General features: G+C 42.7%; 1 protein-coding gene across 3 annotated transcripts in view; it reads left to right on the top strand.

Moving 5' to 3' along the window:
- Positions 1-21,519, top strand: part of apaf1 (apoptotic peptidase activating factor 1) — a 41,267-nt gene extending 19,748 nt beyond the window's left edge. For all 3 annotated transcript variants that reach the window (XM_068717395.1, XM_068717396.1, XM_068717397.1), the window contains exons 25-27: positions 1,405-1,530; positions 3,319-3,465; positions 19,759-21,519. In XM_068717395.1, coding sequence (XP_068573496.1) covers positions 1,405-1,530; positions 3,319-3,465; positions 19,759-19,905 — 420 coding nt within the window. In that variant the 3' untranslated portion in view covers positions 19,906-21,519. The remainder of the gene's footprint in view (positions 1-1,404; positions 1,531-3,318; positions 3,466-19,758) is intronic.
- Positions 21,520-22,829: the final 1,310 nt, after the last annotated feature.

Genomic DNA, 22,829 nt, shown 5'->3' with positions numbered 1-22,829 from the left:
ACAAACCCACCTCCATGTCTGGATGTATTTTTTTGCCCGGGTTGCCGTTTACCAACACTGCTGCGCTTGACTTTGGCATGACTTTGACAGACTCAGCGGGCTGTGTGTGTTTTTTTTTTTTTTTTTTTTTTTAACCTTTCCCCTAACAGCTCTAAAATCATCGCTCTTCCTACCCACCATCCACAGAAAAAGGAACCGCGTAGCACAGAACACGCCGAACTCCCTCTCAATGTCATTCATTTGCTTGGATCGTGGAAACAGGCTGTGGTGCGCCGTTAGATTTATACTTCTCTGTCCAGTATTCAACCACGGATGACAACCCCTGTTCCTGAATGTCCAGTATTAGAAACATTGCAAAGCCGCTCTCTGGCATTTGCTAAAGCAGTTGATGTAGAGCCACCGCCACCGAGTTTCACACGGGAATTTGGATTTGGTCGACACTTACTGTTAGAGAACAGCCATTGGGTCGGCCGCCAACCTGGCTTCTGTCAATGGACGGTACTGAGAGAGAATGTGTGTTTTATGGATTTGGCAAAGATGATAATTGAGGTGTGTGTGTGTGTGTGTGTGTGTGTGTGTGCTGTGGGGCTGGTAAGCAGCCAGTCACATAGTCCTTGCTCTCCAGACCGAGTAGGAGCTTTGGTAGCTGAAAACACACACAAACATAAAGTCCCCGGTCTCCATCAATCTAGAGGTCAGACCAAAAGGCTGTCTTTTGTTGAGATGCACAGTTTTCAGTTCTGCTCACTCCTTCTCCCCCCCCTTTCCTCTTTTTCTTTCTTTCTTTCTCCACTGACCTTCAGAAGAATGGGACTGTGTGTGCAGACATAGTTAGCCCGCTGCCAAATGAAGTGTCTAATTATGAGCTGTGTTATTTTCTGTGCGGCACAGGATGTGATCGGGGAGGGGGGGGGGTAAGGAACACGGAGAGAGAGAGAGAGAGAGAGAGAGAGAGAGAGAGAGGATGGGAGAGAGAGGATGGGAGAGAGAACAGTGGATGAGAGACAGAAAGTGAAGAAAGGAAAATCCAAACAAAGTGAGAGAAACAAAAGAGTGAGAGAGAAGTCATTAACAGTTCCGATGCAGAGCTGAGACAACATTAGCGTTTTGCACGATTATTAACTCCTATTTATCTCCATAAGACCGATTAACAGGTGATGGCTGGTTTTAACTACATAAATAAAACATATTATTATTACCTGTTATTCCTAGGTATACACTGCTGTGTTGGTATTTATAATTACTCACTTCAGTTCTATTGCAATGTGAAAATGAAGTACATTTATCTACAGCTGATTTTTTTTAAAACAAGTCAGAATGTGTACATTCTTGGTTTTGGAAATTTCAATTCAGAACCGATTTCTGCTTTTTCAGTCTTCTTAATGCGTTTCTCTCTGCTCCTAGTTGTGGCACTGTGAGTCCTGGCAGTGTGTCCACACACTGGGCGGCCACCAGGACTGTGTCCGAAGCTGCCGATTCTCCTGGGACAACCGACGCCTCGCAACAGGAGATGACAACGGAGAGATTCGGGTGCGTGTCTGCATCTGCAGAGAGACCCTGCCCTCTGTCTGTATATTCTGATTTTGCTGTGTTCAGGACATTTCTAGAAACAAAATCCACGAGGTACCAGATCGTAAGCTCACATCCAAGAGGAAGCTACGAAAATGGCGCGCGCGGCACCAAAACAAATTCAGGCTTATTAGGCTTGTACTGCTGCATTGTTGGAAATCGACCTCAGCTTCAGTGCCTGAATGCAAACAGGTGAAGTGGGGAAACTGTAAATGGGAAGCGGAACATTTTAAGAGTTATGAGGGGAATGAGCCAGTTAAGAGAAGAGTAGAGGCGTCGATGGAGGTCATTTGGAAGAAAGTACAGAGGCTGCAGATGGGAGGTGAGGACAGACTTCCCACTGCGCCTCCTACCTCAATATACTCACATGAGTGTGTCCACACACCAAATGGCATGTTGCTGTGTTACTAGTATGAAACCATCTAATTTGTATTACAACATACAAAAAAAAAAAACGCAATTACAGCAGTCATCATTCATTCCAGAGATCACCCCATAATTACATCTCATCGCTCATTTAGATAAAGTGCTTACTAACACACCGTGATTGCTGCAGCGCACACAAGAAGTGTGTGTGTGTGTGTGTGTGTGTGTGTGTGTGTGTGTGTGGGGGGGAGATGAAAGGAAAGAGGCAGGGCTCCTTTCTCAGGCCGGGGAGCGGGAGCTACAGGAGGTGCAGGTTGTGCGAGGAAGTTGGGATGAAGAGAGCAGGAAGAGGAGGAGATGTCTGACAGTGGGAGGTGAAGGAGAGGACTCGGGCTGCCAAATTGGATCCCCAAGGCTTTTGAATCTTGTTCACAAACACACACACACACACACACACACACACACAAACACAGAGAGAGACACAGACACACACACACAGCGTAAATGAAAAGTTTGACTGAGTGAGAGGTAAAGAGGAATATGTGGATTTGCCGCCGGTCAGCCGGCAGTCAACAAGGGGTTAATGCCCTCTGGTGGCCTCTGAGCTGAACTGCTCCATTAGCCAGAGATGGACGAATCCATCAGATCCAATTACATAAACCACACTGAAATCTCACCCCTGTTTCTATGGAAACAAATGTGAGTCATTCCGCACAAAAGCATGCCAAGTGTTAAATATAGCTGTACGTGTGATGTGTCATTGTCAAATGGACATGGCATGCGAACAGTTGCATAACAGCTGCAATCGACATGATGCGCTGCACAACCCTCGTTTCATTACGTTTGAGGTGCGTTATGGGTAATTTCTCGTTACGATTCACACTGAATATCTGTGCAAATTCTCTTCGTTGTGCATTTTATTGAGCATGAAGGTTCAAGGTTTGACAAAACAAACTTATTATAACCTTCATACGCAGCTGGCGTTTAGTCCTCATCGCGTGACCTGATCATGGGGTTTTGGTCACATCTGATGCCAGAGAACATGTTTGAAAAGAGTCGGCGGTTGTGAGCTCCCCTCTTATACGACCACCTGTTATCACATAATCAAAATTCCATACTCGTCATGTGATAATAACAACTAAACCATCCACAACCTCCAGCCGCTGATACAGGCCATCAAATGCCAACACGGCTCACATCAACACAAGCTAGCGTGAATCAAAAAATATCTAATAATCACTTCTAATGTAAAACGTGCAGTTCGTTGTTTTACTCTGTACGTTTGGTCTTGAGCGTTTCATTTCTTAAGTCGGGTATCTTTGTTGTTCATCGGTGAGATTTACTTCATGATTTTGTGTATTAATGTACGGCTGTCCGTCACAGCTCTGGAGCGTCAAGGACGGCTCTTTGCTGAGGATTTGTTCCCGTGACGGTAAAGACGGCATGGACTCGCTCCACGGAGGCTGGGTGACCGACCTGCACTTCTCCCCGGACAACTCTCTCCTGGTGTCGACTGGCGGCTACATCAAGGTATGTTCACACAAACTATCAGACTCGTATGGTTGTTTAAAGTCGACGTTGGTTGTACGGACTCGCAGGGAAGTAGAAGATATAGTTTGGTCGGTAGAAATGAGTTGTTTCTATATGGTGCTATAATCACCTTTTTTAAATCTGTTATTTGATGTAATGCCTTCATTAAAAAAAAAAAAATCAACAGAGGAGCAGAAAATGAGGGGCAAAAGGGAGGCGGGGAATAATATGCAAAAAAGCTCTCCAGCCAGACTTGGCATGCATCTTTGACCACTAGGCTACCAGGACGCAGGACGTCTAGTCACTATAATATAGTACCGGTATATGCTAATGGTGCTAATGCAAATGTACTGATTACTGTGGAAAATATAAATAGAAGATACATATATAAAGGCTAGCATAGCCAGTAAAAGACTGGAACACAAACACACGTAGCTTTAACAATGACCTCTTTGCATATGACTGTATTGTATCCACTGCATCAGAATGTAAGTAATATATTATGCAACAGAAAGAGTAGTTGGCACCTAAATGCACTGTTCCTCTTCCTGCCCACACTCAAACTCCAGTAAATACTGTACACATGAAGTCATCTCCTCGAAGTTCTGCAGCATAATCCCCTCTGCATGTCTTTTTTTTTTTTTTTTTTTTTTTAAATATATCATTGTACATGCGAGAGGTAGAGTTGAGTGAGATGTCTCAGTAAAGAAAAAAAAAAAAAAAAAACAATGCAGAAAGGCCACCAACATGCACCAGTGTTACAGTTACCAGAGGAGCATTGCAGTGATGCAGGTTTACATAAAAACACTCAATACCTGAGGGAGGGATATCAATGCCTGTGTGTGTGTGTGTGTGTGTGTGTGCGCGTGCGCGCGCGCAGCTCTTTCTTATTACCTTCACTTTTACAGGGGATGGGTTCACAGAGCGGACAGTCTCAGCTGTGCTCTGATTGGCTATTTGCTGGGCAATGATGTAATGCTCAAGGGAGAGCGGTTCTGATCGATGAGGCTTTCTATCTCAGATTACTTCTGATACTGCGTGTGTGTGTGTGTGGGGTCGTTTTGTGCGCGCGAACATGTGCATGCGCGCCTTTTGTTTATGCCTGCTTGTGTGGGTCGACTGATATGTTACTGTTGAAGGCGGTAGTTGCTGCCGTTCAAAAACAAAACGTAATATCGTCACAAAAGCCTAAAAATGAGCTCGTACTTAATGAGAAACTCATGTATTTCTTTAACTTAATAGCATTTCTTTTAATATATATATATATATATATATATATATATATATATATATATATTTTAAAATATCAGATTCTGATTTTCAGAAAACCCATTATTTTTCTCTGAAGGTACACACAGCACATGCAGTTTAAAGGGCAGAGAATAAAGTCCTCAGTAGGCTATTAAAAAGAAAGATGAAGCGCTAGAAAGGACACCAGACACCGTAGCATGACATCACATGTGAGAAAAGAGACTTAAAGGTTTGAATTTACTGCCTTTATAGCAGGAAAGAGCATAAGGTCGCACTTGAATCGATGTGAAGCACACAAGCAACTGAGGATGATAATAGGGGCCACTTTTGGCTGGGTTCCAGACTGTCTGCCAACAAAAATGTTATATTAATTTATGTCCGTCTCTATGTATATGCATTATACCTTGATATAGATCACGTCAATATGTCTGCTGAGTTCAAAGATTCCCTGCATCTTAAAGCATTACGTCTATATTTTGGGAAATATGCTTATTTGTTTTCTTGCTGAGAGCAAGATGGGACAATTTGAGATCACTCCGTTACATCTGTGCGCTAAATGTGAAGCTCAAGTCAGCAGGCGATTAGCTTAACTTAGCTTAGCGGTAAGACTGGAGGCAGGGGGGGAAGAGCTTGTCTGTCTCTGTCCACCGTTTCTGTATTAGAAATATATTTCATATAAGTAAGTAAAATACTATAATGATAATGTAATAATACATTCGAGGTGCCTTTTGATTTGTTTATATCTTGAACATTTGTTTCATATCTTCAAATGAACGGTTTCATGCACTAATATAGCGCTCATCATCTTCTTGTTACATCACTATGACAGTCATAATTATTCTGGGATTTGGCTAACGAATCACTTCATTACTCTATTTCACAGACTTTTTTTTTCTCTCTCTCTCTCTCTCTCTCTCTCTCTCTCTCTCGTGTTGACTTGATGGATCAGCATGTGGATGTGAGGAGCAGTGATGGATTATTATGCCTGTCTTAAAGGGTGAAATCCCCCCCCGAGTCTCGAGCTTTGATTGATTAATCGTACCGTGTGTTGGCCGGACAGCTATGAGAGGCCATCCTGTCTGTCATAGTAATTACCCTGACAGAGTGTGTACCTCTTATGACAGATGATATAGACCGCAGAGTGAGGAAGCGTGATAATAATCTGTGTTAATGATTACTGCCAAGGCGTATCTCCGTGCTCGCCTGTTTTTGCAACCAGCAAATATATATATATCATAGCGTTGCAACAGACCTGTAAGTAAGCTGATGGTAAAAAAAAAATAAAAGAAATCCTCTTTCATCCCATCGCTGAGTTCTAGATACGACAATGAAAAGGGAAGGGTTTACCCATATGAATATCAAGCAAGAACACCAGTGTGCTCGGATAAAATATTTACTGACGTCTAAATAAATCATGGAACGTTGTAATTATTTTTCTGTCAGTCTTGGAAGAAAAGCCTGGCAATCTTCTGAATGTCGTCATGAGGGTATTTGGCTTGTATTCATCCTCAGCTGGTGTAAGGGAGAGATTTAATTATGGAGGATCAGTGGGATTGTATTAAATGTGCATTTGGATCATAGATGTAGGACTGATTGATATTAAAGTTTGTCTTGGATCCTATAAAAGCTCTGAACAATGGCTTTGCTTCACGGCACGAACTTTTTCTGTTCTACTTAGAAAGTAGACGTTTGAAATCAATTTTCACCTCATCATTTGATAAAAATAATAAGCCATGTTAAAAATACAGATAAAACTTGTTTGTTATATTAACAAAGCAGCAGTTTACTTTATATCACTGCCTCTCTGTGCTTCTGCCTCCGAGACTCAAATTAAAGAAATGTTTTGTCCAACTTACAGTAACTTCTAGTTGAACGATATTGAAATCACCATGAAAAAACTGCTTTCATCAGCAATCATGGACACAGTTAGCAACTAGCTGGTAAAGATCGCTGAGCATTTAGCAGCTAAAGAATCCGATGTAGTCGGTGGATATAGAGCCGTCACCATAACTGTTGGATGATACGATGTCATGCACCATTTTTATGGCACTGATATAATGATAACACACTGTAATTGCATAATAATGCAAGGACACCAATTCAAAGGGAAGTGATCTTTTATTCATTATATATCAATGCTTAATAAAGTTTTATTGAGAAAACTTTTATTGGTGACGTTCTTATCTAAATCCAACGGGCAATAAAAATGATCAGTGAAATGATCAAAGTCGTGTCCATATATTGTACGATAGGTTGATAACGTAATTATTATGACCGGCCTAATGGTGAAAAAGTGAACATTGTACTTTTGTGGTGGTCAGGCTAATGTCGCTCTGCGTTTTAACACGTTATCCATAAGGAATTTATAACGGGGTATATATTTGTGTGTGTACTGAAGAAAAAAAACAAAAAACAATTTGAACACGGTGGCAAATCGCAGCAAGATAAGATACATTTGCAACCTATTTAAGCCCTTTAAGTTTAATTTCTGCAATGAATTTCATTGATTATAATTCAGATCCATTGAAATTGTCCCCTATTCCTGAAATACACACCATTCAAAAGAACCTATAATAAACTATAGCATATGTTAAGTATGCACCGATGCTCTTTCTTTATTCCTAAAGAGAATTGTTGCACTTTTTTTTTTAAAGAAATAAGCGGAACACGACAAGAGGAGGCATGTCTTTTTGTGACCGTGACGTGATTCAGTGGAGGGTTTTCAGCTCGCTGATCCTCTCTGATCGCAGCTCTAAACATCAGAAGCTCTTCTACACAATGAGTCAGTCACAATGAGCTGCTCCACAGAACGGTGCTGCTGTTGTTGTTGTTGTTGTTGTTGTTGTTGGTCTCAAAAGAGCAGGAGAAGTGACGGACGGGGTGATGTCTCCCATGGTCCTCTCTTAGTTGATGGGTTGATATGATGCAACGTGAGGAGTCCTCATTGTTTGCCTCTTTCCATTTCTCTCTTTGGCTCCATATGTAGACGTGATGTCTTTGTTTGTTTGTCCCTGTGGTTTTGTTACTCGTCTCTGTCAGTACTCCTGCCTTAATCATCTCTCAAGCTCCTTTTTCTTTTTTTCTTTTTTTTTCTTTTTTTTTTTTTTTTTTACACTTCGTGTCTGCCTCTGTTGTTGTCTCTGTTTCATCACTCCCTCCCTCTGTATGGTCGGGTGAATGGTGCGAGTGTAATTAAAAGCAGCGGGCTGTTGTGCGGGGCTATACGTTCTTGTCCAATCCCCTGTTGGGTGGAAGTACCTGTGTAGAGTGTTTAATTAAACATTTCTTACGCCTTTTATCACCGATTCTTCACTTCACATGATACAAACCATAACATATGGGCTTGTGGCGGTGCCTTTGATTGTCAAATTATAAGCTTACATGCCTGCGAGCGGATAAGTGTGTGTGTGTGTGTGTGTGTGTGTGTGTGTGTGTGTGTGTGTGTGTGTGTCGGGGTGTGATGAAGTGATGCCGTCCAGCCCTCTGAGAGAGGCTGTTACGTCGCACACTGACTCCCATCAGCAAAGGCTGTACCTGTCTCACACCTGGCCTTGACGCAAACACACTCTCCGAAAAAATGGCTACGAGACAAACTGTCACAGTGCCATGATCCGAGAGGGAGGCGGCTGGTGTGAAAAGGCTCACCCTGACCACACACACACACACACACACACGCGCACACATACGCCCAGCATCCCAGAGTAATTCACACCAAGTCGTCATGTTGCAAACAAACCGGCAATATGCTGTAGATGTTGACACGGATCTCTCAAACTGCCTATTTTTTACATTAGGTGCAGTTTCTCAGGTGCAAAAAGTGTCTTTACTGAGACACAAAAGTCCTACTGTTTCAGTTTGAATGGAGTCACTGATGCAACCATCATAGCCTGAAGGATTTTTTTTCTGAGCTTGTTTGTGCATATGAGTCCGTGTAGATCCCTGTGTGTTAGCCCCACTGGCTAGCTACTCAGTGCGGCTCTGCGCTCATGCGTCACGTCGCCGCTGACAACGCCGTCTCCACCCAAGGCGTCGTTACAGAAGCGTAATCCGTTGTTAATAATCTGTTACAGCAACTTCTCTCCTTGGCTGTTGGAAAACTTAACGTGCAAAGTTCAAGTTATGAAAGTATTTTGCCACTTCAAATTTCAAAATGACACCTCCTTCAGTGATGACAGGTTTCCAGCAAAGATGTGAGATTGAGAGGAAGCCTTATTTTAGTCTGCCACAACTTAAAAATGTGTGATACCACTGACTGTACCTGGCCTCCCAAGGGTTGTTGCTTTGGAAATATAATCATATTATTTTCACTTCAGTACTGTTTACTGTTCTCCCCCCCCCCCCCCCCCCCACAGGAGGAGCTCGTACGTCATTTCAAAGACAAGCGAGGTGTCAAATGTGTGTCAGCCTGGACAGGCGCAACGCTTCTGACAAGCTGATCAACCTCTCAACGGCACGCGGACTAACTATATCCAGATTAACTTCTATGTCTTCCGGGTGGAGAACTCTGAGTTTGTGTGTGGGCCGCTCGCTCCATACCAAATGGAACGTACCGATTCGATACACTCCTCTTAAAATGGCAACATTTGTGGCAAAATCAACACATTTTGATTGAATCGCTTCAATCGGTGGATACCCTCCCAAAGGGCAAAGCCATTTTTTTTTTTTCCTGTCAATTTAAACTTTGGTAAAATTCCATCACGAGAATTTTCACAATTGACCTGACGCCGGCCTTAACAGCGTGAAACTGAAGGACGTCGTCTAGCGTGCACGCTCTGTATATTTCCTTTACTGCCCTTTTGCCGTTGGCAGCAATGTGTATCAAGACAGCAGCATACTTAGTATGCCAGGAGAGCACAAGATATGAAAAAAGAGGGACATTGCTCATCAAAAGATTGCTCCACGGAGCCATTAATGGTCAAAAATCCATACAACTAAAAGAGCAAAAGGGGAAACCATGTTGAAACCTGAGCTGTCGACTCATTAATGGCGTCCAACCCAGTAAAGAACATGTCAGCTCTTAACTGGAACAGGATGGAAGCAACACACTGTCGCTTTTCTTATTCACTCACGTGTTCCCACACTGACATTTGTAGCACACACACACACACACACACACACACACACTTCCAAACAGTGTACCCCCAGATGGATGGGAGTGTTTTAGATGACAGCTCTCCCCTGCCACCAGTGTTGTCAGACATCACTTATCAGCCAAGCCTGTGATGGAGGAGCAAGGGAGAAACACAATTTCACCTTATCTCACCTTCTTACGCTCCCCTCCCTTTCATTCTCTATTGTTCTGTCTCTGGGTTCCCACCAGACCTGCTCTTTCTGTGTTCTCCTCTAATGTTCTCTCTCTGTTTCACACCTGCATTCCTTTTTTTTCCCTTCCTGCTGTAATTTTCTTTGTCTGTCCACTTTTGTGACCATTAGGATTACAGCCGCCCTCCCCAACGCTCCCAAGCTATTTGAATTATCACACATCTGCATGTGACGCTTTTTAAAATAATGATGCTTACGTCGCACAGTGGGTCAGATTAAAGCCACTTCAGACCACTGGAGATTTCTTTCACCCGTCAGGTCTCAGTCTGTCGCTCCCCTGCTTCCTCTACCATCATCGTTAAGCACATCCTAACGAGGCCTCGGCGGCTAATGAACCGTAACAGCCGGTCGTCGCTCTAAGCAAGTCTCGAAGTGAAGCGGGGACGGAGGGCGGGGAGATGTGATGAAATGAAGGAGCAAAGGTTGCGTTGACCTTCCCTCAAGAGATATTTGATGGACGGAGGATCTGTCAAAGATTAAGACACAGTTGCGGTGCAGGACTGCGCAAAAAGGACAGCCATCAGCCTCTCTGAGGGATGGATGTGGCATCGAGCAGTCAAAACTCTTGTATAATGAGATTGACTAAGCCATAAGTGAATGTGTCTCCATTCTCCCCCCCTCACTGGCAAAGACCTCAGTGCTATCTCTCTCGAGGCTACACATCAGTAAGTGTTCATTCGTCTTTTTTAGGCTAGAGTTATGTTGCCACCCGCTGCCTCAGACCTGTTCCAGACGTCAGAAATATAGCCTGATGCATTGGCAAGTTCTTTTCATCATAATAAAATCATTTCATTTTGAAATAACAACAAAACAGGCAATGCGTGCGAAACAAATTTCCTTTTTTGAAACCCAAGTATCTCAAAGTTAGGTTGCGATGCAGCATCAGAACAAAGGACACAGAACCATCAGGCATCGTAGTTTAGGTTTTGATTTAATTAAGTGTGTCAGCTGAACAGGTAAGGAAAGGAAGAAACCTTAGAAAGAGCAACAGAGGATAAAACGTCCGTCAGGATTCACAGAGATGGAATATATAGGTGTCATAGTACCAAGAGTACAATTTAAAAAAAAAAAAAAAAAAGGAGAAACATTGTGACAATATTTGGTAAGTAAAGTGCAAAACATGTGCAGAATATGAATCAGAGAGACAGAATGTCAAACAACTTCTTGGTGCTGCCAAAATAATAAGAACACCAAAAATCTGTTTATGAGTTGTATCGTATGTCCCAGCCTCGTTGAGCAGCTACACCTTCAGTACTGTACAGTATTCATCCAGCAAGATCAAAAGTAGATCTTTTATTTCTTACAATAAAACATATTTTTTCAAGAACATATTTAAGCAGCAAAATGCAACGACACATAAGTGTATTTTTATGAAGTAAAAATGCATTACTTAAAAGTCCTTCCCCACATAGAGAAATGACACTTTTAGACTCTTGATTAATCCAGTCAATATTTCACTTCTGGTGCTCAAACTATATGTCAACAGGCCTGTACTTCAACAACACACACTCTCATTCAGACCCGAGTGGTTTAAGGTAACTCATGGCAGGCTTTTACAGTCGGATATATTGTAAAACTGACACATTTTCCGACTGAATTGGACTCACAGACTACAGTTCGCCTTTCATTGCTGTGTCACAGTTTTACAGTATGGCTGACTTTGAGTGCCATATATATATATATATATATATATTTTATCCCCTCGGGTTAGTGTTTCGTACAGGACAGACCTGCAGGAGAGTTTTGACACATTTCTGGTGCTGTAGCAAGGAAAGATGTACTGCAGTGTCAAGTTTATTTTTATTTTTACATAAAGATGCTGAATGGGAAATTTTGTCCGTATCTTTTTCTTCTCAACATGGAGACAGTTAAGCCGATGGCTAGCAGCTAACAGCGCTAACAATGCAACAACAGCTCGGTGCTGACCGAGCTAACAGTGCGAACCGGAGGGGGAACCGGAGGGGGAACCGGAGGGGGAACCGGAGGGGGAACCGAAGGGGGAACCGAAGGGGGAACCGAAGGGGGAACCGGAGTGTACGCTTCTGCGACGATGCCGTTGGTTGTGATGGCGTTATCTAGCTAACATGTAACATGTAAACAAAGCACAGAGAACTTCGGATTACAACACACAAACGTGGCAAGCAACTTCATTCTCGGCTCTTTACTCCACTACATTTTTACAGAGCAAATAGTTGTTTTGTTGCTATTTTAATGCTCCAAATAGAAAACCTTTAAATACATGAACACAAGGACCCTTTAAAAATAGTCTATTGATATACTTTATTAATAGCTGCGTCAGTTCTTGTTTCAACCAGGGAGTTGGCTGACTTTTTTGTTTTCTCTTTTTGTTGCTCTTTTAATGTTTAAGCTCTGGTTTGAAGACAACTTCCAGGACACATTATTTGCAACAGCAATGACTGAGTTCCCTCATAGGGTTCATTAACCTTTCATCTGATCCCCCAGCAGCTTTTACATTTGCGTAGCAACATAAAGATCAACCCTTTGGGTGTTATTGCTTCTGTATGTTGGTTCACAGGCTAGTTGCACCACTTGGCTTTTAATTTGATATTTGCACCCCCACCTCCTTCCGAATGGGTCCGTGGATGGAAATAACACATTTTGATGACTGCTGTTTCTGATGGGACGTGTATGCAAATGTAACAGGCCACCGTTTTGGTTCAGGCCGCGTTCGCACTTTTGATTTCATTCAGTGCTTTTCCTCCCGTCACGCTGTTTCAGAAGTAAGCACCCCGCAGTGCTGCTCCAGCGTAGCAGCAAGACCTGCCTCTAAAAATACCTGCACACACTCATAAGATGCAAAACAGCTCGTGAAAGTGCATTTATCTTTTCCCTCTGAATCTTTTGTTCTATTTCTCCCATCCTTTTCTCTTTTTCTTATTCCAGAGACACATTGAAACACGCACGCGTTCTTCCTCATGTGGTCAAAATGCCTCCAGAGTAGATGTGTTTCCATTAGGTCCTCGACTTCGCATCCAGTCGCTTCCACAAGAGACAAAGCGAGAGTGAAGAACTTTCAAAGCATTGAGCTTGGAATGAATGTGCCCTGGTTTCCGTGCTCTTGTTGTCAGGCTCGGGGTACGAACACAGGCTGGTGAAATATTTATCTGTCTCTAGGAGGTAGTCGTTTCCTCTGCGTTGCTCATTAAGCCAGGGTTAATTGTCTCTCTGGCTGCAGAAGAAGGGCCTTTGTGTGTGTGTGTGCAAATCACACAGAGACGAAATGAGGCACAGTGGAGCTGGGAGATCAGTAATGGAGGAGGCTGCTGGTGGTGTGTGCTTTGTAAAATGCGTGGATGCGCACACACACACACACACACACACTATATCCTCCATCCTTCCAAACCAGCTGGTCAACTGTCTTTGTTGTTGTTGTCTTTGCGTGACGTGCCGCTGTTAACTACCGCTGCCATAAAAGTTTTCATAAAAGATCGGATTCACAAACAAAAGTGTAGTAAAAAGGAAAAGTTAGACATTTTTTTTGCCAAGAAATACTCATGACCCCCCCCCCAGCAAGAGAGTGAATTGTCATTTTTACACTTTGGATTTTGAGCTAATGTGTTCATGAGTGAGCCTTACAGGTGTTGGTAGGCAGTTTTAGTTGCCTTCTAACAGAGCCAGGCTAGCAGTTGCCCCCTCTTTCCAGTCTTAAGCTAAGCTAAGCTAACCGCCTGCTGGCTCCAGCTTCATATTTACGGCACAATCGTCTCTTGATGTGTCTTGTTTTCTTTTTATGGATCTGTCTCTTCCTCTGTGTGCCGCAAGATGTGTGAGAGAAAGAACAATAAACGGAAGGAGTAACAACCTCTCTAATCCAAGAATGTAAAATCTCTCTTCAGCTTTAGTTTTCCTGCTCTCTACAATCCATATTCATTTCCCCCCCTTTTTTTTTTTTTTTTTTCCCTCCACTTTTTCCTCTCTGATGAAAAAGTGTTGCCCGTGGAAATAAAGGAATGCAAGTGGCAGAAAATGAAAGGCCGTGTGTGAGAGAAAGATGCGTCTGAGCATCAATATTTCAGTGGATAGAACCTTGGATGAATAATTCAACCTCAGTGTCACACTGTTTCCCTCGCTGCAAGACTCTTGGCCTGGTCTCTCACACACACACACACACACACACACACACACACACGCACACACAGAGAGACACTAATTCCCCCCCCCCCCCCCCCCCCCCACTTTTTCTTTCTGAAATAGATGTGGCCTTACAAAATCGCCTGAATCTACTCCAGCTGCTTTCCCCTCTTTCTTTAATCTCTCGCTCCTCCTGCCTCCCTCCATTGTGAGCCTCCTGCTGTCTGTAGAGTCGTAACGATTTTCTATAAAGTGTAAAAACTGCACTTATTCCCCCTGGACTCGGTTTCAAGCTATTTATGTAAGGAGGAAGATGAATTACTTCCCTCCACCCCGTCCTGAAAGAGGCAACTGTGCGCCCGCTCACACCCAGAGCATCTCTCCGGCCCTCACTAGAACACACATGGACAGGTATTTCCGTTATGTAAGCGGGGCTGACTTTCCCTCAGGTAACCCGAATAAGCAGACCCATTTAGCTTCAGGAGGACCAACGGCGAGCGCCTGTCGGAGCAGATTTAGTGCTCCTCCTCTGTTCGCTGAAATGAATCGGGGTTACTCGCGTTCCCGGCTTCCCCAGATGTCATTTTGACCCGTTTCTCTCTGTGTGTGTGTGTGTGTGTGTGTGTGTGTGTGTGTGTGTGTGTGTGTGTGTGTGTGTGTGTGTGTGTGTGTGTGTGTGTGTGTGTGTGTGTGTGTGTGTGTGTGTGTGTGAGAGAGACACAGTGAGAGGGAGCTTATCTGAACATGCAGAACAGCGTGGCTTTATAGATAAGAGTTCAGTGACCAGTGGGTTCTGTCATCGCGTTTCCACCAAAGCGGATGACTTATGTGTATTTTAACATCAATATTCTTTCAAATACAATCCACACACTTTCTAGCTCGTTCGGTCGTCGCGTGGCTGGATATATTGATATCACGATATGTGCTCTCAGTTTCCTTTTTCTGAAGCACACGGAGCTGAAATCAGTGCAGCTTATTACAGCAGTAAATCCTACCTTCATGAAGGTTGTGACGTTGAGGGAGGTGCTAATGATCATTTTGGACGAGGCAGGTCGTGGTGCTGTTGAATTGCATGGGGACACTAAATATTAGAAACACCTGTAACATAATACAATTCAACAGCACCACAAACGTCTGACCAATAGCTCTGTTGTGTTACTGATGTTGCTATTGTAGTGTTTTCTTTTGTCTCTTTTTTATCTTGTTTTTGTCTGCTGGCGTTTTATATTGAAAGACCCTTGATGATTGTTTTTTTTAAATGTACTTTTTTTTTTTTTTTTTTTTTTTTTTTTACTGTTGGTCTTATAGTGCCCTTTATCTTGTTATTGCCGTCGTTTTACATTTCAGTGGAATGCAGTTTTTGTTTGAATTTGATTTGATCAAACTCTCAAAAACTTCAATAGCTAATTCTGTCAGTTTTTAATAAAGATCAAAAAAAAAAAAATCAAACATAAATTAAAGTAAATCCATAACACTGGGTTCCACTGAAAGTCAATAAACGATAATAATGATTTCTTTTTCACCCTTACTCAGCATGTTTTCACCTGGGATTGATGTAAATTCAATCTCAATTATAATATATTAAAATTAATTTTAGATCATAATCTACACACGAGTGGGTCATTTACATGCCAATGCTCTCGCGTCTTTTCTCAATACATATTTCCACTGAGTCCCACCAGTGTGTGTGTGTGTGTGTGTGTGTGTGTGTGTGTGTGTGTGTGTGTGTGTGCGCGCGTGCGCCTCGCATTAGTACTCACGTAGCGCAGAGCTCAACATTGTCGTAAGCCCATTTTCCGAAACCATCCTCTGAGTTAATTTCAGCAGCCTCAGCACAGGGGGAAGCGAGGAGGATGCGCTGGATGTTCAGAAAAACACTTCAGTCCACCGTGAAGAAGAACCTCCACCAACGACGCACAAACTCTACGGCCACTTAGCATCTTAGCGCAGCGCTGGCTCTCCCATAAATCAGCGGCCCCACAGTGATGGTGTTGATATCGGCACATCAGCCATCTGCTCTGAGGATGTGGGCCCCCGGTCACACACACACACACACACACACACACACTGCTGCGTATTCGCATAAGTGTAGCTGCTGTTCTGATAAATGTGTGTTTTTTTTCTGTTCGCAGCATCTTTACAACTTTAATCTGAATCTGCTGCTTTGTTCAGTGCACCTCTCTGTGTTTTCTCTGCCTTTTCTCTATCTTGAACCAAAGAAGTCTCTCTGTTTCTTTATTCCCCCTGTCTCTTTTATTTTTTTGTCTCCCACTCCTACATAAATATGCATGGCATCCAGTCTCGTCTCGTCACCGTCCTCTGGTGTAAATGATTCAACGTAGTGATTTTCCGTCCTCCCCCCCCCCCCCTCATAGTAAATCCAGTCTGAAGCTAACATCATTTTCACACTTTCTGTCCACACATTTCCCTCCATCCCACCGTCGAGCCAACTGCCGCTTTTAAACATTTATTCCGCACCAGCTCTTTTCCTCCGTGCATCGCATCTCTCTGCTAATCCCTTTTTCTATAACCAGTTGGAGTTGTGGAGTGTTTTTTTCCCCCCTTTTTTTTATTTTCTGTTTTGTCACAGGGTTTCATCATTCGTCTGTTGCTTTTTTGTTTGTCCCGGGATTCGGTGTTGTTGTTCTTCGACTCTACTTGTTCTCTCCCTCGTCTGTTCGGCTGTTTATTTCTGTATTTATACATGCAGGCGTCTGAGTATTATTTCTTTGTCTGAGCTGTCAGTGCTTCGGCAGCCGGCAGCCATCTTTTCCCTGCATTCAGATGCAATTACGCTTTAACCAAGCGTCTCGTTCCCTCCTCTAATACCGGCTCTGTCCTCATTTTATCCAATCTATCAATCGCAGCTTTTATCTTGTGTTTCTCTCGTCATCTCTGGACAAAACGACCCAGATTGAGTATATATTTAATGACTTGTACCAAAAAAAAAAAAAAAAGAGTATATGATGCAGCCGTTGATGCTCTGAGTTATCAACCTTCAACAAAGACGTTCTTCATTTGTCCAACAAAACCATACATGGGGACATTCAGTGTTTTACAATTGAGGCTGACAGGATGCTGCAGGTGTCGTTCTGTGACCCTAAAAAAAAAAAATCCATGCTCACACACGAGATGAAAACCATTATTTATTATTCAGATCATCAGTACTTGATGTTTAGCTTCTCTGTCGTCGTTGCTGGTGCAGCCTCTTAGCGCTCATCTTTAACCGACTCTGTGGAATAATCTGATTTAACTTGATCTTTTCACACGGAGTCCACCTAAAAAATTGCATCATGCCACAGGGTGAGGGATTAGCATTTCAGACCTGGATTGCTCTTGGACATCAAAACTGTCCATATGCAGTATTTTATAGTGGAGGCGCCTGGCGGGGGGGAAAAGAGCTTTCGGCTACATGCAAGTTGTGGAGCATTGCAGTGTAGATCACACTGTAAAGGCCAAGTGTATTCAAACCGACAACCAGTATAAAATGTTTTGAGTTTCTACAAGTTAAGAAAAGTAGACAAATGGCACAATCAGTCACAATCGGTACGTAGTGTATGTTAGCGTGTAGAGATAAAATGAAACCCGTGTTGAACATGAATGATCACGATGCAGTAGTTTCCCATCAAAGACCTCACGCAGTGACTCCAGTGATCTTCAGAGGATGCGATTAATCGTGTTTAGCCATGTGATTCAGTCTACGTCTGTATATTTATGAAGCATGTAGAAACAAAAGAACTTAATTAGTTTGGCTACACGTCATGTTCACTCTCAAGTCGAGTCACACAGATGAATCGAGGCACTGTATACATTAACTTTACATTACGCATGTTTCATAGCATGCTGTCAGATTCCTGGGGGAGTCTGGTGAAGGGCCAGAGAGGGACGCATGTATGAGCAGAGAATAATATATTAAATATTAATACCTGTGGGTCAGCAGGCCTTTGACTCTAAAGGCCTTTTTTTTTAAACAAAACATTTATGTTGGTTTACTGTTGGATCTGACCTGTGTAAAGATGTCAAACCAGGACGTAACTCCGACGCAGCTCATGCCCAATATTTATATTTAGTCAGCAGAAATAGGGCCAACCCCCTGCAGCAACAGAAATACACACACACACACACACACACACACACACACACACACACACACACACACACACACACACACACTCAGACTCACCGCAGTATATCTACAGCATTAGAGCAATGAAGAAAACCTAAGGCATACATCGTGTTTCACTGCCATATCAGGGATATGCAAATGAGCTCCATTTTAATGATGTGGAAGGTTTTGCATGATTAATGGACTCTGTGTGTGTGTGTGTGTGTGTGTGTGTGTGTGTGTGTGTGTGTGTGTGTGTGTGTGTGTGTGTGTGTGTGTGTGTGTGTGTGTGTGTGTGTGTGTAAGTGAGGATTGTTCCGTAAGCCAGACATCTGTTGCCGTCACCTTTTCTGTCTGTCCGCCTGTCTGTCGAGAGACTGAGGAGTTGGCCTGCTTTCTTTCCCGCACACACACACACACACACACACACACACACACACACACACACACACACACACACACACACACACACACACACACACACTCTCTCTCACAGAGCCACTAAAGCTTTAGAACAAAAACAGACGACAATATTAAATTCATGTTGTCTTTTTTTTAAGATGGAAGAGGGACAATTTTGAGTTATTATGGTTATTGTCAAAGTTGTGTGTGTGCACTCACACTCACACTCACGCCAGACTAAGTGATTGACTTGATGTGCCTTTGATGAATCATCAGTGAGTTGGAGCTTCAATGGAAAATGTCACCTTCAAACCGAGATTAAACGGAATCACTTAGGAAAACTGGTGGGGGTGATGTGTGTGTCAGTATCTGTGTTTGAGGGAGCCTGAGGGTGTGTGTGTGTTTGTGTGTGAGTTTTGACTCTGGTAATATAGTACTATTAAATTCATCATGGTCTCCTTGGCAGCAGATATAAAGCTCTTAGTTGGTTTCTCTCTTCCTGTCTTTGTCCAGAGTTTTAATTCAGATAAATGCCTCTTGTGTCTGTTACGGTGGATCAACTAGGTCATGCATTAGCAATAGTTTTTAAATCACATGTTTGTTTTCATCACAGCCAAAAATTAAAAAAAAGATGAGCTATCTATGAGATAGTTGGAGCATGTTGGAAAAGTGGTGATGAGCGGTATCCAATGAGAGTGCAACAGGAAACCAGGGGGCGGGAAGAAGAGGGCAACAGTCACACACACACACACACACACACACACACACACACACACACATGAATGTTGAGATAATTTGCTTCCAACAAGATCTTTGCAATTGGAAAAATCTTGGGACAAAAAGCTTCAAAGCAGCGTTGTAAAGCTTCACTTGTATGGAAAAAAAAAAAAGTGAAGCTACAGCCGACAGCAGGTTAGCTTAGCATAACAAGTGGAAGCTTGTAGCGTAGCTCTGTCCAAAGGTAATCCACTAACCAGCAACACCTACAAAGCTCGCTAACTGACATCCTTCAATTTCTCTGATTATTTTTCCTCCCCTGACGAGCAACAGCACTGTTGTCTGTTAAGAACCCGACGCCTTTCAACAGTCTCTCTGTCTTTCTCTCTCCGTCTGTTGTCCAGTGGTGGGATGTGGAGAAAGGCGAGGCCCTGCAGACCTTCTTCACGACGGGAACGGCGTTGAAGAGGATCCACGTCTCATCCGACTTCTCCACCTTCGTCACCATCGACGGCATCGGCATCCTCTACATCCTGCAGAGGGTGGCGTGAGACGTTGCGAACACTGCTCCATAAGAACCAAGAAAGGAAAAAAAAAACAAACAAAAAAAACACCCTAACATCTAACCAAACACTACATAAGTTTCTTTTTTTTTGCAAAACCTACCTAGTGTTCCAGACTGTACACAGGGGTAGACATGTCGTTGCATTAAGGACGCTTGCAGGACGCTAAAACTGAAAAGCTGCGGCATCCCACAACCACACACTTCTCAGATACTACGTTTACATTTCTACTGCGCTCTTTCTGCAGCACCACAAACATTCAGTTTCGCTTCCGGCGCCGCTTGCTTGACTTTACCAGTCACCGGTTAACACCAGCTTAAAATGAAAAAGCTGTTGGGATGCACCATCGCAGCTCAAAGAGTCTTAAGATGAAGACGGTAGATACAAATGCTTAGCTTTTGGAGATAAAATAGAGCAAAAAATCTCTCTCTATAAAAAAAAATCAGGAACGGTGCATTAAAAAAAGCAGCATGCAGCGTTTGTGACGATCAGGCCGTTGAATCATTAATGCCCAATAAAGAGGTTAATACCAACAGGCTAAAGATATGCGATCCTTGCATCAAATGTGAATAATACATGTTAATCCATATTGCATTAGGGCTGAACGTGATTGCATGTGATGTGCGCTATCAAGCACGTCCGCTGATTCCTTAGAAGTCATGAATTGCATTTGAGTCGTCCTCGCCGTGATGTTTTCTGAACTTTAATTTCATCATGTTTGTGTTTGATGGTTAATCTTGTGCGTCCGGTCCAAACTTGATCGTCACTATGAACAGTTTTGGGCCTTTTATTTTTACCCTGCAGCCTTAGTCTGAGTGTGAATACTGGAGGGTATGTTTTGTGTTGCCTTTTTCTATCCACCAGCAGAGACAAAATTGATGGTGCACTTTGATAAACATAAAAAATTGATAGTGAGATTAAGTTTTAACGATCAGGCATTTGGAATTGAATCCAAAACCTTCTGAAAGCCTGCAAGTCCATCTGTACATCCAAACTATTTGTATTTTTGAACTGAGATCAGAATGTTGCAGTATGTGATTTATAATTTATAATCCAACTTCCACTTGCTAATGTTAAAGGGCACTTTTAGTGCTGTATTAAATGTGACCCTTTTTATTTAGTTCTTTTTATCTCTCTATACCACTTTTTACACGTTTTTTATCTACTGAGCCTTTTCCTGTTCTGAGCACTTTGAAGCAGGAGTTACAATCTCTAATATAAGACTTTGCTAATGTAGCTTTGTTCAGACACATGATAAAGTATCCTTACTCTCATTTGACAATACAGAGGAGTGCTTATTCTCGACTATGTGACACAGACTCCTGGTTCAGTAGGAGGAATAAGCACATGGAGAACCGTAAAGGTTGCGTTTTAACAATTCTGAACACTGCTGCTGTCATTTTCACGTTGTGCTCTTCCAGATTGGTGCTTTAAAGTCTGCATAAATTCAATCAACAGATTTCCTTCCAGTGAGGAGGTCTCTGATTTACAGAATTGCTGAATATTGATGTCTGCTCAGGATTTATTGACTCTGTTATATGTTGTGCGGTGTAATGCGAGTGCAATTTACAAAAGATTAAACTACACACGCTATGATGATGAGATGCGTCTGTCTTGATTTTGTCCCCGTTCAGAAGTAGTGATTTAATTTCCTTTTCGTTGATGAATCTGTGAATCTATCACTCCAGACACATGAGTGTGAAAAAAATGTATATTCAGTAGAGGTTGAAAATCAGCTGTCCTTTTTTGCAGATAATGAAAGCCTGTTAAACTTTCTGGAATTAGTTTTTCCTCAAAATAAATACTTTTATTAACGTCCTGTTTATTGGGCTTTTCTGTGTGGCCTTCCCCGCCACACGGGGGCGCTGCGGCACAAACACGGTGTAATGAACACGGTGCTCGTTCCGGTTGAAACTGATGGCGTGCTGGATGAAAACCAAGGCGGAGGAAGCGAGCTAAAGACTTGTCCAAGTTCTGTGGGAAAATACAACAGTCTGTGGGGAAAATACAAGTAGCAAATGAAAAAAAAAAAAAAAAGCAGCTACGGCAAGAATACCAAAGAGGAAGAAGCAATCAACTCGCCCTCTCCAAATTCACAACTGCTATTTGTCCAGTTTTTAGAGAACATTTGAAACACTGCCTTTGAAGAAAACCTTTTCCTATTACATACCTTTTATTTGCCTGATCTCCAAGTGACTCAATGAATAGATGTTACTGTGCTACACAATTATTTTTTTTTTGGCCTTCTCCAAATAACTAAGCCACAGCAGTCTGAATATCCTGGAGCCGCCACTGGTGGTGATGACATTTAAATGCTAGCTGAATATATAACTTCCCTCTTGAAATTAGACACAGCAGGTGCAGCTTTTGTTCCACACAGGCCGGAGGACAGACTGGACTCCACGATGACATGAGGGGTAGAGCAATATAGCTGATGTATGTGTGTGTGTGTGTGTGTGTGTGTGTGTGTGTGTGTGTGTGTGTGTGTGTGTGTGTGTGTGTGTGTGTGTGTGTGTTTTAACACCTCCCTGTCATCACATCCATCAGTGGACTTTGAGTGAACTTGTATCACCGGTTGAAGGCTGGGATCCAACTCTCGGCTGAGTTTATGTGTTGGTATACGTGATTGATAAAGCTCTGGTGTGATTCATCCGGGCCTAATTAATTCGATTTCTATGTAATGACAGATGTGTGTGCAGGGCTAACAGGAGAGGTGAGTGTGACCATCAGTTAGCACCGCATTGACGTGTAGTATCGGGGCTTAGGAAGATTCAGGTTACTTGATCCACAGAAATCAGTTAGGGCAAAGTCAATCCCACAACAACAACAACAACAACAACAACAACAACGACCATGTTAGAAAACGGAGGTTCAGTCTCAAAAAACCCAACTAACCTTGCGCAGAGATCTTT

This window comes from Cebidichthys violaceus, unplaced genomic scaffold (assembly GCF_023349555.1).
Source record: "Cebidichthys violaceus isolate CVI_PGR_0920_01 unplaced genomic scaffold, fCebVio1.0.p SCAF_21, whole genome shotgun sequence".
In the NCBI taxonomy this organism is placed as follows: domain Eukaryota; kingdom Metazoa; phylum Chordata; class Actinopteri; order Perciformes; family Stichaeidae; genus Cebidichthys; species Cebidichthys violaceus.
The sequence above is the reverse complement of the archived record's forward strand: the minus strand, read 5'-3'. Positions and strand labels throughout refer to the sequence as shown.